Below are 17,210 nucleotides of genomic sequence, written 5' to 3'. Positions count from 1 at the left end.
GAAACTGGACCTCAGGAGCGCGTATAATCTGGTGCGTATTCGGGAGGGAGATGAGTGGAAAACCGTGTTTAGTACCACATCTGGCCATTATGAGTACCACGTCATGCCGTATGGGTTAAAGAATGCTCCAGCCGTCTTTCAATCCTTTGTAGACGAGATTCTCTCAAGGGCAGGGTATGGTGGTGTATATTGATGATATCCTGATCTATTCCGCCACACACGCTGCACATGTGTCTCTGGTGCGCAAGGTACTTGGGCGACTGCTGGAGCATGACCTGTACGTTAAGACTGAGAAATGTGTGTTCTCCAAACAAGGTGTTTCCTTCCTGGGTTATCGCATTTCCACCTCGGGGGTGGTAATGGAATGTGATCGCGTTAAGGCCGTGTGTAATTGGCCGACTCCGCCCACGGTAAAGGAGGTGCAGCGGTTTTTAGGGTTTGCCCATTACTACCGGAGGTTTATCCGGGGTTTTGGCCAGGTGCGGCTCCCATTACCTCACTGCTGAAGGGGGGGCCGGCGCATTTACGGTGGTCGGCAGAGGCGGACAGGGCTTTCAATCGTTTGAAGGCGCGGTTTACCGACGCTCCCATGTTGGCACATCCGGACCCCTCTTTGACGTTCATAGTGGAGGTGGACGTGTCCGAGGCTGGGGTTGGAGCCGTGTTATCACAGCGCTCGGGCACGCCACCCAAGCTCCGCCCCTGCGCTTCCTTTTCGAAGAAGCTCGGTCTGGCATTGTGAAACTATGATGTGGGGGACCGGGAGTTGTTAGCTGTGGTAAAGGCCCTGAAGGTGTGGAGACAATGGCTTGAGGGGGACAAGCACCCTTTCCTCTCACCTGGACTGACAACCGTAATCTGGAGTATATCCGGGCATAGAGGAGACTGAATGCTCGTCAGGCAAGGTGGGCCATGTTTTTCACCAGATTTAGGTTCATTATCTCGTATAGACCAGGTTCCCTCAACACGAAGGCCGACGCGCTGTCCCGTCTCTTATGACACCGAGGATCGGCCCATCAATCCTACTCCCATCATTCCAGCTTCAAGGCTGGTGGCACCGGTGATATGGGAGGTGGACGCGGACATCGAGCGGGCGTTACGGTTGGAACCTGCGCCTCCACAATGTCCAACAGGTCTTAAGTACATGCTGCTTGGTGTCTGTGATCAATTGATTCAGTGGCCTCACACGCTACCCTCTTCGGGTCATCCTGGTGTGGCGAGGACAGTGAGGGGTCGTAGGGGGAAGTACTGGTGGCCCACCTTAGCTAAGGACGTGAGGTTCTATGTCTCCTCCTGTTCGGTGTGCGCTCAGAGTAAGGATCCTAGGCACCTGCCTAGAGGAAAGTTACAGCCCCTCCCCGTTACACAACGGCCGTGGTCTCGTCTGTCGGTGGACTTTCTTACCGATCTTCCCCCGTCTCAGGGGAACACTACGATCCTGTTTGTTGTGGATCGGTTTTTGAAGTCCTGCCGTCTCCTCCCATTGCCCTTTCTCCCTACGGCCCTACAGACTGCGGAGGCCCTATTTACCCACGTCTTCCGGCACTACGGGGTGCCTGAGGATATCGTTTCAGATCGGGGTCCCCAGTTCACGTCCTGAGTTTGGAGGGCGTTTATGGAGCGTATGGGGGTCTCGGTCAGCCTGACCTCGGGTTATCACCCCGAGAGTAATGGGCAGGTGGAGAGAGTGAACCAGAAGGTGGGTAGATTTCTGCAGTCGTATTGCCAGGACCGGCCAGGAAAATGGGCAAGGTACGTCCCATGGGCGGAGGTGGCTCAGAACTCACTCCGCCACTCCTCCACGAACATGTCACCTTTTCAATGTGTTTTGGGCTACCAGCCGGTCCTGGCACTGTGGCATCAGAGTCAGACAAGGCTCCTGCAGTGGAGGAGTGGGTGCAGCGCTCTAAGGAGACCTGGAGGGCCGTCCAGGAATCCCTTAAGCAAGCTGGTGGACGGCAGAAGAGGAGCGCTGACCGCCACCGCAGTGAGGCCCCCGTGTTCGCACCGGGATACAGGGTCTGGCTCTCGACCCGAAATCTGCCCCTCCGCCTGCCCTTCCGGAAGCTGGGACTGCAGTGTGTGGGGCCATTTAAAGTCCTGAGGAGGATAAACGAGGTGTACTATCGTATTAAACCCTCGTTTCATGTGTCTCTCCTCAGGTTGGTGGTAGCTGGTCCCCTGCAGGAAGGTGAGGTGCCGGAGGTCTCTCCGCCCCCTCTGGACATCGAGGGGTCCCCGGCGTACACAGTACGTGCTGTTCTGGACTCTAGACGCTGGGTGAGGGGCCTGCAGTACCTCGTAGACTGGGAGGGATACGGTCCGGAGGAGAGATGCTGGGTACCGGTGGGGGACATCTTGGATCTGTCACTACTGAGGGATTTCCATCGCCTCAATCTGGATTGCCCTGCGCCTCGCCCTCTGGCTGCAGGAGGTACTGTCACGACTCCCACCGAAGGTGGCTCCTCTTCCTGTTCGTGCGGCGCTTGGCAGTTGTCGTCACCGGTCTACTAGCTGCCACCGATCCCCTTTTCCTTTTCTGTTAGTTTTGTCTTATTGGGTACACCTGTTTCTTGTTTAGGTTTTGGTTAGGGCTATTTAAGCCGGTTATGCCTGCCTGCTTTTGTGCGGGCTTGTTCCTCTGTTCATTTTTGTGGTTGTGCTATTTTCTTTGTTTTCTCCGGACTGTTTGGGTCCTGTTTTTGGGTCGGTCATTTGTATGCGCCTGGTGTTTTGGTGTGACCGTTTTCTGTGCCGGAATAAACACGATTGTCCTTTACCCTCTGCTCTCTGCTGCTTTACCCTCTGCTCTCTACTCCTAGAAGTGCGCACCCACTACTCCTAGAAGTGTGTAACATTTAGTTAGGTCGTCCGGTTTGTTGGTCAAAAACATTCTGCTTCTCCAAGAGTTCACATACCTGCCCAGCAGAGATGTGATCCTCTTCTTTTTTCGGGGGCATGATAGTAATGATAGTAGGACGAGCCCGCTATTCACTCTGTGAAATGAGAGACACCAGCAGTAGAAAACCGAGAAGTACGGTCCTAGCCACAAGGGCTAACCGCTTAGCGTGCTTGGTATCCTGCAATAGTAGCCCAGGTTGCCTAGCTTGATAACTAGCAGCTAGGCTAGCTGCTTTGCCAATGTATTACCACCTTATTTGAGCTAGGATCCCGGGACATATATCAGTGGTCCCAGCGTTAACGCTAACTGCGTCCCAGGATCCAGATATGAATAAGGAAACTATTGTAAACCATTTTTAGATAACTAATTAGTTTGTTGTTAAAGTAAAAGAAACCGAGTCTCTAGTCTAGTACTGCGCGTGTTGATGAGAATGAGAGTACATAAACACAGTACTACATGCAGTGAAGCTGCCCACCTATTGTTTTATCTCCATGGATAAAAGTACCAAAAATGGATTGAGGGCAGATTCCCTCAGTCAAATTATTATTTGAAAAGTTGGAGGAACATCAACCTACCCCAACAGTGACAGACAAACATTTAATTTCAGGGCATGAAACAACAAGCCTAACAACAATAACCTCAGGGAAGCAATGGTCCTCAAAGGAGTCCTGTAATATCATGATTAAAGAGAACTGGCAACTGAAAGCTGAGAAGGCGCAAGTTGTGCCACTTTAGAATTTATTTTTTTGCCTTCTGGAATGTTATGTTTGGCTTCTCATACAAAGCAGTTCACCTGGCAATTAGAGTAAAGGAAACTCCACTGTCCTCTGCCAATACCTGCTCTTGTTGACTTCCTTCAACCTGGTCAGAGCTGTAGCCTTCCCACTCTTTAGCCTTCCCACTCTATAGTAAGCAATGATATTTGTTTTTTGGTTATGTTCTGTAATACATATATTTCAACAGAAATTATATTTTCTACATGACTGCTTAGTCAATTTGGCATGTGTTTTCATGTTACCAAGGCAAATTAGTTTTATACCAAGCCTAGACGTGTTTCATTACCCTAGTACAGCCTTAGACAATTAATAATCTCCTCATATTGTGTTAAGAAGCCTTTTGATATTAGACCTCAGGCACTCTGTGTCATCATAACTAAAAACATAAACAGTTATAAAGACAGACACCCTCTCAGCAACTAAGCAACAATAATACATATACATCTACTAAGTAGGCTAATTAATGAATTATGCATGTATTTCGCATTAACATGCATTTTATGAGTTGAAGTATATTATGGCATTATGATGACAATGTTACCTGGTCATATCAAGGTGCAGCAGCTAAACTACTCTCTCTCTCTCTCTCTCTCTATATATATATATATATATATATAAATATATATATGTATATATATATAGATATACACAGTGGGGCAAAAAGTATTTAGTCAGCCACCAATTGTGCAAGTTCTCCCACTTAAAAAAGATGAGAGAGGCCTGTAATTTTCATCATAGGTACACTTCAACTATGACAGACAAAATTAGAAAAAAAAATCCAGAAAATCACATTGTAGGATTTTTTATGAATTTATTTGCAAATTATGGTGGAAAATAAGTATTTGGTCAATAACACAAGTTTATCTCAATACTTTGTTATATACCCTTTGTTGGCAATGACAGAGGTCAAACATTTTCTGTAAGTCTTCACAAGGTTTTCACACACTGTTGCTGGTATTTTGGCCCATTCCTCCATGCAGATCTACTCTAGAGCAATTATGTTTTGGGGCTGTTGCTGGGCAACACGGACTTTCAACTCCCTCCAAAGATTTTCTATGGGGTTGAGATCTGGAGACTGGCTAGGCCACTCCAGGACCTTGAAATGCTTCTTACGAAGCCACTCCTTCGTTGCCCGGGCGGTGTGTTTGGGATCATTGTCATGCTGAAAGACCCAGCCACGTTTCATCTTCAATGCCCTTGCTGATGGAAGGAGGTTTTCACTCAAAATCTCACAATACATGGCCCCATTCATTCTTTCCTTTACACGGATCAGTCGTCCTGGTCCCTTTGCAGAAAAACAGCCCCAAAGCATGATGTTTCCACCCCCATGCTTCACAGTAGGTATGGTGTTCTTTGGATGCCACTCAGCATTCTTTGTCCTCCAAACACGACGAGTTGAGTTTTTACCAAAACGTTCTATTTTGGTTTCATCTGACCTTATGACGTTCTCCCAATCTTCTTCTGGATCATCCAAATGCTCTCTAGCAAACTTCAGATGGGCCTGGACATGTACTGGCTTAAGCAGGAGGACACATCTGGCACTGCAGGATTTGAGTCCCTGGCGGCGTAGGGTGTTACTGATGGTAGGCTTTGTTACTTTGGTCCCAACTCTCTGCAGGTCATTCACTAGGTCCCCCTGTGTGGTTCTGGGATTTTTGCTCACCGTTTTTGTGATCATTTTGACCCCACAGGGTGAGATCTTGCGTGGAGCCCCAGATCGAGGGAGATTATCAGTGGTCTTGTATGTCTTCCATTTCCTAATAATTGCTCCCACAGTTGATTTCTTCAAACCAAGCTGCTTACCTATTGCAGATTCAGTCGTGCCAGCCTGGTGCAGGTCTACAATTTTGTTTCTGGTGTCCTTTGACAGCTCATTGGTCTTGGCCATAGTGGAGTTTGGAGTGTGACTGTTTGAGGTTGTGGACAGGTGTCTTTTATACTGATAACAAGTTCAAACAGGTGCCATTAATACAGGTAACGAGTGGAGGACAGAGGAGCCTCTTAAAGAAGAAGTTACAGGTCTGTGAGAGCTAGAAATCTTGCTTGTTTGTAGGTGACCAAATACTTATTTTCCACCATAATTTGCAAATAAATTCATAAAAATCCTACAATGTGATTTTCTGGATTTTTTTTCTCATTTCGTCTGTCATAGTTGAAGTGTACCTATGATGAAAAGTACAGGCCTCTCTCATCTTTTTAAGTGGGAGAACTTGCACAATTGGTGGCTGACGAAATACTTTTTTGCCCCACTGTATATATACACTGAACAAAAATATAAACGCAACATGTAAAGTGTTGGTCCCATGTTTCATGAGCTGAAATAAAAAATCCCAGAAATGTTCTGTACGCACAAAAAGCTTATTTCTCTCAAATTTTGTGCACACATTTGTTTACATCCCTGTTAGTGAGCACTTCTTTTTTGCCAAGATAATCCATCCACTGGTTAGGTGTGGCATATCAAGAAACTGATTAAACAGCATGATCTTTACACAGGTGCACCTTGTGCTGGGGACAATAAAAGGCCACTCTAAAATACGCTGTTTTGTCACACAACACAATGCCACAGATGTCTCAGGTTTTGAGGGAAAGTGCAATTGGCATTCTGACTGCAGGAATGTCCACCATAGCTGTTGCTAGAGAATTGAATGTTCATTTCTCTACCATAAGCTGCATCCAACATCGTTTTAGAGAATTTGGCAGTATGTCTAACCAGCCTCACAACCGCAGACCACGTGCAACCACGCCAGCACAGGACCTCCACATCCAGCCTCATCACCTGTGGGATCGTCTGAGACCAGCCACTCAGCCAGCTGAAGAAACAGTGGGTTTGCACAACCTAAACATTTCTGCACAAATGGCCAGAAACCTTTTCAGGGAAGCTCATCTGCATCCTCTTCATCTTCAGCGGGGTCTTGACCTGACTGCAGTACGGTGTCGTAACCAACATCAGAAGGAAAATGCTCATCTTCGATGGCTTAAAGCACGCTGGATAATTGTGCTCTTCACCGGATACTGACGTTTTTTCTGATCCACAACCCTACTTTTCTTTTTGAAGGTTTCTGTAACCAACAGATGCATGTATGTCTTGATTCCCTTATATCAGTGTGGAATAAACCTACTGGTACTCGCCTCAGTGGCACTGATATGATAGCCTGTTGCTTAGTGTTATAGCCCCATCCCAAGGTCTCTTTATGAAAGAACATTCTATTTATTTATTTTTTGCAAATGTTTAGTAAAAAAATATAATGGTAATTAAATCATTAATTAAATTGAGCCGCACATACATTTTTTTATGGTAATTACATTACATTATTTGAAGACTGGAATATGTGGTTTATCACCAGGGGAATTAACTGTGGTGGTGTGCTAGTACAAGTAGCGTTATTGAATGAGAAACACTCACTCGTCGTTCTCTTGCCCGCACATGATTTGGGTAAACCCGTTCATGGAATCAGGAAGTAATAATTTGCAGCTGTTCCACTGGTGAGAAACGTTCCTGTACTGGGGCAGTCGAAGCTTTTGTTTTGTATCCGCAAATATAGGCTATTAGAGTTACACACTGGAAAATATAATATTCGTGGACGGGAGCCTATCTTTTGGTGTAAGTCTTTTTAGTGTGCCTTTTTATTCTCTGAAAGTACCCGGAAGACTTGAATTTGACACCTTGGCTTAGGTAGGGTAAGTAGAATGGATGTTCCTCACCTGACAGAAGATGAAATGGCAGATATTAAAAAGGAGGTAAGTTGCCTATTTGTCTGACTAACAATTCAACTGTCAGGGAGTCTGTTTTACAATAATGATTTGCCAGAATGTTGTTAATTTATAGAGATGAGAACTTTAAATGTAGAAATGCGCAAAATGAAGAAGTGAAAGTAACGAACGTATGCCGCACCCTAGCAGGGCCGACCAAACCAGGGCACTAGGGGGTCCCAGAGTCCAAATGTTTTATTTTTTAGGAAGTCAGTCAGGCAGGGTCTCAACTTAATGTTGAGAGATATCATATTAGAACACACAACATGCAATTTCGAAATTTGGTAGTTAATTAGAAATGTTCCTCTTGTTAATTCAGTCACATACAGTCAAATCAATTAGCCCATGTCAGCTAACATGTTAGTGTAGCCATCCCTCTAAACCTTGTAGTAATCATGGCCAAATTACTGACGGGCCCTGACCGCCAGTGGGCCTGCATAGATTTTGTTAGTCACTCTCACTACTTTAGGGCTCCCAAAGCCTTCCCACTGGGCACAGATGACAGTTCAATGTCTGGATTTGATTTACATTTGATTGAGTTGTCAACTAACATGAAATCAACAAAAAAATGTCACCATGTCATTGGATTTAGGTTAAAAGTTGGGTGAAGAAAATAGGAAATTTCAAATGAGATCAGTTTTCCATGATGATTCAACATCTTCACATATCTTTTTGGTTGAAATTACGTGGAAACAACAATGGTGAATGACTTAATACATATTTAATACTGGCAATCAGAATGTGTTCTTAGGTGTCAAGTTATATGGCGACGATTGGATGTTTTAAGTGTAATTACTTTCAAAAAAGTGTTATTTCAAGACTCTAAAAAAGAGATTGTTTACCTTTTTATAATTCTAAATAAACAATGTATATTTGTCCGGCCTGTGGCCCACAACTCGGATTATGTACGAAGCCCAAACGTTTGAGCACCCATGCTCTATAGGCTACCCAATTTTTACAGTAGCCTATATGTGTGTGTATAGTGTAAATAAAGTTGAGTAATGGTGTGCATATTATAACTAACCCCTTTCTCATAATGATCAACAAAGGCATACCCTTCCTCTAATTATTCTTTGTCCAGACATGTTTACATGTCCTTCAGTACAGTTACAGTATTGCCATCAGCAGTCTGTCCCCTGGTCTCACACACTTGATAAAACACATTAACAAATTATGTCCCTATATAACATACAGATTGTCCAGAACCCAACCCTCAACACAACACAAAACACCCACAGTTTCCATCTGGCTCATCTCTGTCCAGGTCCTAACGAGGCTGCGACCGTACCTCTGTGACAAGATCCGGGTCGACCGCCATTTTGACTACCTGCGCTCGCGCAAGATCCTTACGCGGGACGACACAGAGGAGATCAGCTGCAGGAGCACGCAGAGTAAACGGACAGGCATGCTGCTGGACTACCTGGCTGAGAACCCTCGGGGGCTGGACGCCCTGGTCGAGTCCATCCAGCAAGGACGTACCCTCAACTTCATCATCACCAAGATCACTGATGAGGTGCAGAAAGTGAAGAATGAGAGGATAGAGGCTCTCAGAGGTACGTTGTGTGTATAATGAAAGTACTGCAGTGAACCACACTTGAGTGATGAGTAATCTTGCATGAGACCTGAATATTTGTGTTCGCTCCCTAAGCTAATAGGCTTTAGCTCAGTGTGCTAACACCGTCTTAGAATCATTATCATGACCATCTCCCTTGGGTCCTCTACAGCAGGGGCATCCAGTTCCTCCTCGGGCTTCCTGCCAACCCAGGACATATCCAGGGCCGCTAAAGACCTGTCCAGGACCCTGTCATATGAGACCAACCTGGCATCCACCATGCCGTACAACGGAGAAGGGAGCCCATCCACCTCTGACGCCCTAAGATCCCTCAACCTGCCCGCTGCCTCCAGCCAAGGGAAGGAGGTGTCATCATCCATGGGAGGAGATAGCATGGTTGCGTCTTCATCCCAGGCCTCGTCCAAACTGCCCAGGCCTGGAGACCCAGGAGCTCCTCACCTGCCACAGGAGGCCTTATCTAACATGGATGCTGGACCACACAGGAGCACAGCGATCAGCGGAGGGGACGCCAACTTCCAGCCCCTGAGGTCACGCTCCATCCCCTCCACATCATACAGGGACCTCTCGCCTCGGCCCCCACCGAAATCTTACTGAGGATCGCCCCTTGCCCTGGAATGTCTCCCACATCATTACTCATCACAAACATTCACACTTCAATTTAATTGTTTGTACCAGTTTGTGTTTTCTCAAGGGTTTTAGTTCAGTGATACATCAAACAAATAGCAACTCGTAAAGTATATTCCATGCCTTACATTATACTCTGGATTATTAGAAAGCTGGACGCGCTTATTTCAAATTCAATGAAGAAACCATACAACTAACTACTTACTAATCATGTCTCAATCATAAGCTGTACCTTCATGAATTTTACTCTGCTCCTATCAAGTAGTCATCTTTCATAAGATGCCCCTTACCCACAGAGAGACCGATTGAGATAGCTACACGTTATCCTGAACTTGGACTAAAGTTGTAGGTCATCATTCTTCATCAACACTACTGCTCATCTATTTTCCTATGAATTATGGGTGTCTGAGTTCTTCATGAGAGACTGGCATCAACATGCCACACCATGAATTATGGGGGTGTGAGTTCTTCATGAGAGACTGGCATCAACATGCCACACCATGGCAGCTACAGTAGAGGTGTTTCCTTGTAAGGAGCCCAGAGCATCAGAAGACAACTTCTCTTTATTGACACATAACACTGGAATTAATGGTTCAGCATATGCTTTATGGTACACAAACTGTAGCCACAAACTTTGGTAGACCTATGCTGAAATGGTTAATGTTTTTACTCTAGACTAAAGTATTGTTATACTATAGATACATTTCTATAAATAAATCAAAGGAATATGAGACACAGGAGACATTTCCTGTAAAATGTGTGATTCATTCATGTTTGTTAAAGAGGGCTCACAGGAATACATTCTATCCTTATTTTCTGAAGTTTCATTGTGATTTTATGACAATTAGATTAGGCAATTACATGCATGAAACTTAAGCTGATCAGTAACATAGGCCTACTGTATTAGATAACTTTATTTTTGTTTTGGGAAAACAGGTACATCTCAGAATGCCGCTCGAGAATGACAGTCACAGTGATTGAGTGTCTCCTTTCCTGTTCTGTCCAATGTTGACAGAAGAAATGAGATTTGTCACATGTTAAACAAGCTGCTCTGTATAGCGTAAGCAAGTGCTTCTCTGGAGTACAGGTAAGTAATAAACCGTCGCCATTCCAATTATGTAAAAAGAAATTGAGTAGGCTTAACCTATCAGTGTTACAATGATGAAGATGTTTATTATTACAGCTGCTTCCCCAATCAAAAGCCCTGTATTAACACAGGTTGGCGCTAAACTAAAGGATAGGGCTACGTAAACAGGGCTATCGCAGACAACCCTGAGGCTACGGCTCAAGACAGGAATAAGTACAAAAAGTACCACAATGACCTCTGCAGAGTCATCAAATGAGCAAAAGGACAATATAGGAATAATGTGGGATCATATTACACAGGCTCAAATTAAATTGTATTAGTCGCATACGCATATTTAGTAGATGTTATTTCTGTCACACCCTAATCTGTTTCACCTGTCTTTGTGCTTGTCTCCACCCCCCTCCAGGTGTCGCTCATTATCCCCAGTGTCTTTATACCTGTGTTCTCTGTCTGTTGCCAGTTCGTTTTGCTCGTCAAGCCTAACAGCGTTTTTCCCCTTGCTCCTGTCTGTTTCTAGTTGTCCCGGTTTTGACCTTTTTGCCTGCACTGATGCTGAGTATGCCTGCCGTTTCTGTACCTTGTCACACCACCCTGAATTATTGACCTCTGCCTACCCTGAACCTGACACTGCCTGCCGTTCTGTACCTTTTGGACTCTTTCCTGTTGCGAAATGCTTGTGTTCCTAGCTCTAACTGTGTAGTAATATCTAACAATACACAACAATACGCACAAATCTAAAATGTAAAAGAATGAGATTAAGTAATATAGAAATATTAGGAGGAGTAATATCGGAGTCCGGAGTATAAAAAGTCTATATACAGTACCAGTCAAAAGTTTGGACACACCTACTCATTCAAGGGTTTTTCTTAATTTTTACTATTTTAAAATTGTAGAATAATAGTGAAGGCATCAAAACTATGAAAAAACTGTGTCAAACAAATCATAATAGATTTGAGATTTGAGATTCTTCAAAGTAGCCACCCTATGCCTTGATGACAGCTTTGTACAGTCTTGGCATTCTCTCAACCAGCTTCATTATGTATGCAGCACCGGAGAAGATGGTTGACGTGCTCCTAAACGATTGTTTTTATGTTCCTTTTTTTGCGTTGTTTGGAACTTATTTTTTTACTTATTTTGTACATAATTTTGCAGCTACCGTCTCTTATGACCGAAAATAACTTCTGGACATTTGAACAGCGGTTACTCACCACGAACTGGCAGAAGCTTTTTCATCCTTTAACGAGTCCGATGAGCCCGACATGATCGACATACTGCTTTCCCAGGGAACAGGCCCAAATCCACGTCATTTCCGTGAAGAGACGACAAAGAAAAAGAGGATGGAGGTCGGACTGCCTTCAGAGAATTCGTAGGCGATCAAATAAACCCCCCCCCCAATGCCTTCCATTCTTCTAACTAACATGCAATCATTGGAAAATAAAATTGACGACCTATGAGGAAGATTAAACTACCAACGGGACATTAAAAACTAATATCTTATGCTTCATGGCTGAACAACGACATTATCAACATACTGGTTATTTTTATTTATTTTTTTACCTTTATTTAACTAGGCAAGTCAGTTAAGAACAAATTCTTATTTTCAATGACAGCCTAGGAACAGTGGGTTAACTGCCTGTTCAGGGGCAGAACCTGTACCTTGTCAGCTCGTGGATTTGAACTTGCAACCTTCCGGTTACTAGTCCAACACTCTAACCACTAGGCTACCCCACCATACTAAAACAAAGATATAATAACAGAACTAAGGTCAGAACGTGACACATCTGTATTTTTTGTAGCTGTCTACATACCACCACAGATCGATGCTGGCACTAATACCGCACTCAATGAGCTGTATTCCGCCATAAGCAAACAGGAAAATGCTCACCCAGAGGCGGCGCTCCTAGTGGCCGGGGACTTAATGCAGGGAAACTTAAATCTGTTTAAGCAAATTTCTATCAGGATGTTAAATGTGCAACCAGGGGGAAAAAAACTCTAGACCACCTTTACTCCACACACAGAGACGCGTACAAAGCTCTCCCTTGCCCCCCATTTGGCAAATCCAGACATAATTCTATCCTCATGATTAAAGCAGGAAGCACCAGTGACTCGGTCAATAAAAAAGTGGTCAGATGAAGCAGATGCTAAGCTACAGGAATGGTTTGCTAGCACAGACTGGAATATGTTCCGGGATTCTTCCTATGGCATTGAGGAGTACACCACATCAGTCAATGGCTTCATCAATAAGTGCATCGAGGACGTCATCCCTGCAGTGACCGTATGTACATACCCCAACCAGAAGCCAAGGATTACAGGTAACATTCGCACTCAGCAAAGGGCTAGAGCTGCCGCTTTCAAGGAGAGGGACTCTAACCTGGAACCTTATAAGAAATCCTGCTATGCCCGCCGGCGAACCATCAAACAGGCAAAGTGTCAATACAGGACTAAGATTGAATCGTACTACACCAGCTCCGACACTCTTCGGATGTGGCAGGGCTTGCAAACCATTAAATACTACAACGGGAAGCACAGCCGAGAGCTTCCCAGTGACACGAGCCTACCAGACGAGCTAAACTACTTCTATGCTCGCTTCGAGGCAAATAACACTGAAACATGCATGAGAGTACCAGCTGTTCCGGATGACTGTGTGATGACGCTATCCGCAGCCGATGTGAGTAAGACCTTTTAACAGGTCAACATTCAGAAGGCCGCAAGTCCAAACGGATTACCAGGACCTGTACTGCGAGCATGCGCTGACCAACTGGCAAGTGTCTTCACTGACATTTTCAACCTCTCCCTGTCCGAGTCTGTAATACCAACATGTTTTAAGCAGACCACCACAGTCCCTGTGCCCAAGAACACTAAGGTAACCTGCCTAAATGACTACCGACCCGTAGCACTCAAGTCTGTAGCCATGAACTGCTTTGAAAGGCTGGTCATGGCTCACATCAACCGCCATAACAGATCCACAGATGATGCAATCTCTATTGCACTCCACACTGCCCTTTCCCACCTGGACAAAAGTAACACCTATGTGAGAATGCTGTTCATGACTCAAGCTCAGCGTTCAACACTATTGTCCCGTCCAAGCTATTTACAAAGCTTAGGACCCTGGGAATGAACTCTTCCCTCTGCAACGATCCTGGACTTCCTGATAGGCTGACCCTAGGTGGTGAGGGTAGACAACATCCCCTCCGCCACACTGACCCTCAACACACAAGGGTGTGTGCTTATTCCCCTCTGGTACTCCCTGTTCACCCATGACTGCGTGGCCACGCACGACTCCAACTCACTCGAGGTCAGTCGTTGTACAGAGGGTTTCAAAGCATAGTGCCCAGCATTTAACTAAAGAATTCGGGCTACTGTGTCAGAATTCTCAGGGTTTACCAGTTTGTTAGCTGATGTCAGCGAGCCAGTTAGTACAGGATCGAAAACCGCAACAAGCCAAAGTTTCAGGTAAGGGTTAAAAATAGGTGAACCTAGTTGTGGGTTTTGTTTCACCGGCGACGATGAGACAGCCTACGCACTCTTTATTTTTTGCACTGTCTCTACGCACACTCACAGGGCCCTACACACACTGATACTCCAACACACATACAAAAAGTCACGCAATCATTTGCTCACACATATATAATATCCACATACATTTATACTGACTCTATACTCTATGTGTCGGGGGGCTAAGGTCAGTTTGTTATATCTGGAGTACTTCTCCTGTCCTATTCGGTGTCCTGTGTGAATTTAAGTGTGCTCTCTCTAATTCTCTTTTTCTTTCTCTCGCTCGGAGGACCTGTGCCCTAGGACCATGCCTCAGGACTACCTGACATGATGACTCCTTGCTGTCCCCAGTCCACCTGGCCGTGCTGCTGCTCCGGTTTCAACTGTTCTGCCTTATTATTATTGGACCATGCTGGTCATTTATGAACATTTGAACATCTTGGCCATGTCTGTTATAATCTCCACCCGGCACAGCCAGAAGAGGACTGGCCACCCCACATAGCCCGGTTCCTCTCTAGGTTTCTTCCTAGGTTTTGGCCTTTCTAGGGAGTTTTTCCTAGCCACTGTGCTTCTACACCTGCATTGCTTGCTGTTTGGGGTTTTAGGCTGGGTTTCTGTACAGCACTTTGAGATATCAGCTGATGTACGAAGGGCTATATAAATAAATTTGATTTGATTTGATTTACACACACCCACTCCCATACAATATTCATATGTGCTGCTGCTACTCTGTTTATCATATATCCTGATGCCTAGTCACCATACCCCTATACATATCTACCTCTATTGATCCAGTATCCCTGCTCATTGTAAATATGGTACTGGAACTGACCTTGTATATAGTATGCTTACTTACTTTAACCTGTTCTTCTTATTCTTATTTTTTTATATCTTGTGTGTTTTTGTTCTACCTTGTTATTTTTAGTACTACATCGTTATTGATTACTGCATTGTTGGGGTTAGAGCTTGCAAGAAAGGCATTTCACTCTACTTGTGCATGTGAAAAAAATAATAATAATAAAACTGTGAGGCGATAAAGTGGGATTTCACTATTATGGAAGTTCCTAGAATGAGCATGTATAAAAATATATTTTTTAATTCAAATATAATCTGAAATGGTTTGTGTTATGCAGAATTCATTTATGTATCTATTTCATGTTTGTTTTCCTTTGCTTCTTTTGGATTGAGTAACGAGATGATGGAGACCTCCAAAGAGGAAAACCTGATGGTGTTTAAACACCTCTTCTTGAAAGAACATAAGGATCAGCCTGTGGACAGATATGCCATGTACACCAAAACAGGTGTATATGACCACCTCTATTGCATCATCAATTGCGTAATGTAGACTTCAATTTACCTAGTCAGTGAAGTATTTCCCACTGTTCATTGACTGCCCGTGTAGAATCATTGTCTTCTGCAGATTACAGTGCAGTATTTAAAGCACACTGTAGTTTATTCACCAATGTGTCATCTACATCAATTACACAGTCATGTGGGACCTATCAAACAGTGGAGCAAGGTGTTGTTTACAGTGTTGTTTATAGTGAAACTGTAATATTTGCACCCAGAGGCAGTTTGGAAGTCTGTGGTAAGTGTTGCAACCGAGGACAGAATTCAGCACTCGGCAGTCCCGTTCTGTGAGTTTGTGTGGCCTACCACTTCGCAGCTGAGCTGCTGTTGCTCCTAGATGTTTCCATTTCAGAATAACAACACTTACAGTTCACAGGGGCAGCTCTAGCAGAGCAGAAATTAAATGAACACAACATAGTATGTTTCCTCATTTGCATCACTTAAAACAAATCTGGCCAAGAACATGTTTGTATATGTTGAGTTGAGTTTATATTATTTTAATTTTTTAAAATTTTTACTGGGACAATGCACATTAAACAACATTTCATGTAAAAATGCCAATTTTAGCCAGCTGGCTAATTTTCAACCGCAGTCCCTGGGCAGATTATTAAAAACAATTACAATACAGACAATCAATGAGCAGTGAGCACACACAGAGCAACATAGGACAAGCAAGACATAGCATACAGACAGAACAACATAGCACAAAAAGCAACAAGACAAAATCCATAAAAGCAACAAAGTGTTTCCACACCTCACAAGCTACAGACAACAGACAACATGGAAAGCGGCAATCCACAGCTAGGGATTATGTTCACAAATCTGATTGGCCTTTAGCCATGTTTTCACGTTTTTTGTGAAAGTGTGATAGATGGTGCAGTTACGTGTGTCTGATGACAGTGTGTTCCAGACATGGGAAGCTCTCACAGAGAAAGCAGATTGACTAAAGGTGCCTTAAAATCAGATACCACCTGGAGCTTCTCCCCTGACACATAGACATCTGGCTCAGTAGCACCGGTTGCCCTCTTTGTGAAGAACATGCACATTGAGATGCAAACACGAGTCACTGAGCCACTTTGTAACCTGGACCATTACAGTAGTGAGTTCTTGTGCAGCTTGTTGTTTTCTCTTTGCATGCATATATATCACTGTATCATCTGCATACATTTGAACTTCAGACCCAGTACAGACAGAAGGCAGATTATTAATGTACAAGCTGAACAGGAGGGGCCCAGTATTGACCCTTGGGGCATGATATGTTAATCATATCATGTCTCACTATGCACTATTTTCCTATTTTCAGTTCATAAACCTGCAGAACCCGACAGCAGGGAACCATGCATATGAGAAGATAGAGGTGGAGTACACCCCTCTGACCCTCTCAGAAATTATACTGGAAATGCAGCATCTCTCCTGGCAACTACATCTTTGACATAGACTGATACGTCGACAAAGGTACAAGAGCACACCATTTCATGAATTTGTCTTTTTTTTTGGTGATAGCCTCAAGTGTTCTGAAGGAGAGGATAATAATATGGTTTAGATAGCTTTAAATATATATATATATATATGGTAAAGGGAGAAGAATCTGGAGTTTTAATATATGCACGTGCATCGACTGTGTGCATATATTACAGTTGGCACTATGCATTG

General features: G+C 44.2%; 1 protein-coding gene across 1 annotated transcript; it reads left to right on the top strand.

Annotated features, from left to right (window-relative positions):
* Nucleotides 1-7,079: 7,079 nt before the first annotated feature.
* Nucleotides 7,080-10,365, top strand: bcl10 (BCL10 immune signaling adaptor). Its single transcript, XM_024435956.2, has 3 exons — nt 7,080-7,416; nt 8,693-8,981; nt 9,153-10,365. Exons 1-3 carry the CDS (start codon nt 7,366-7,368, stop codon nt 9,593-9,595), a joined length of 783 nt encoding a protein of 260 aa, XP_024291724.1. The 5' UTR covers nt 7,080-7,365; the 3' UTR covers nt 9,596-10,365.
* Nucleotides 10,366-17,210: the final 6,845 nt, after the last annotated feature.

Source organism: Oncorhynchus tshawytscha, linkage group LG10 (genome assembly GCF_018296145.1).
Source record: "Oncorhynchus tshawytscha isolate Ot180627B linkage group LG10, Otsh_v2.0, whole genome shotgun sequence".
NCBI lineage: Eukaryota > Metazoa > Chordata > Actinopteri > Salmoniformes > Salmonidae > Oncorhynchus > Oncorhynchus tshawytscha.
The sequence above is the reverse complement of the archived record's forward strand: the minus strand, read 5'-3'. Positions and strand labels throughout refer to the sequence as shown.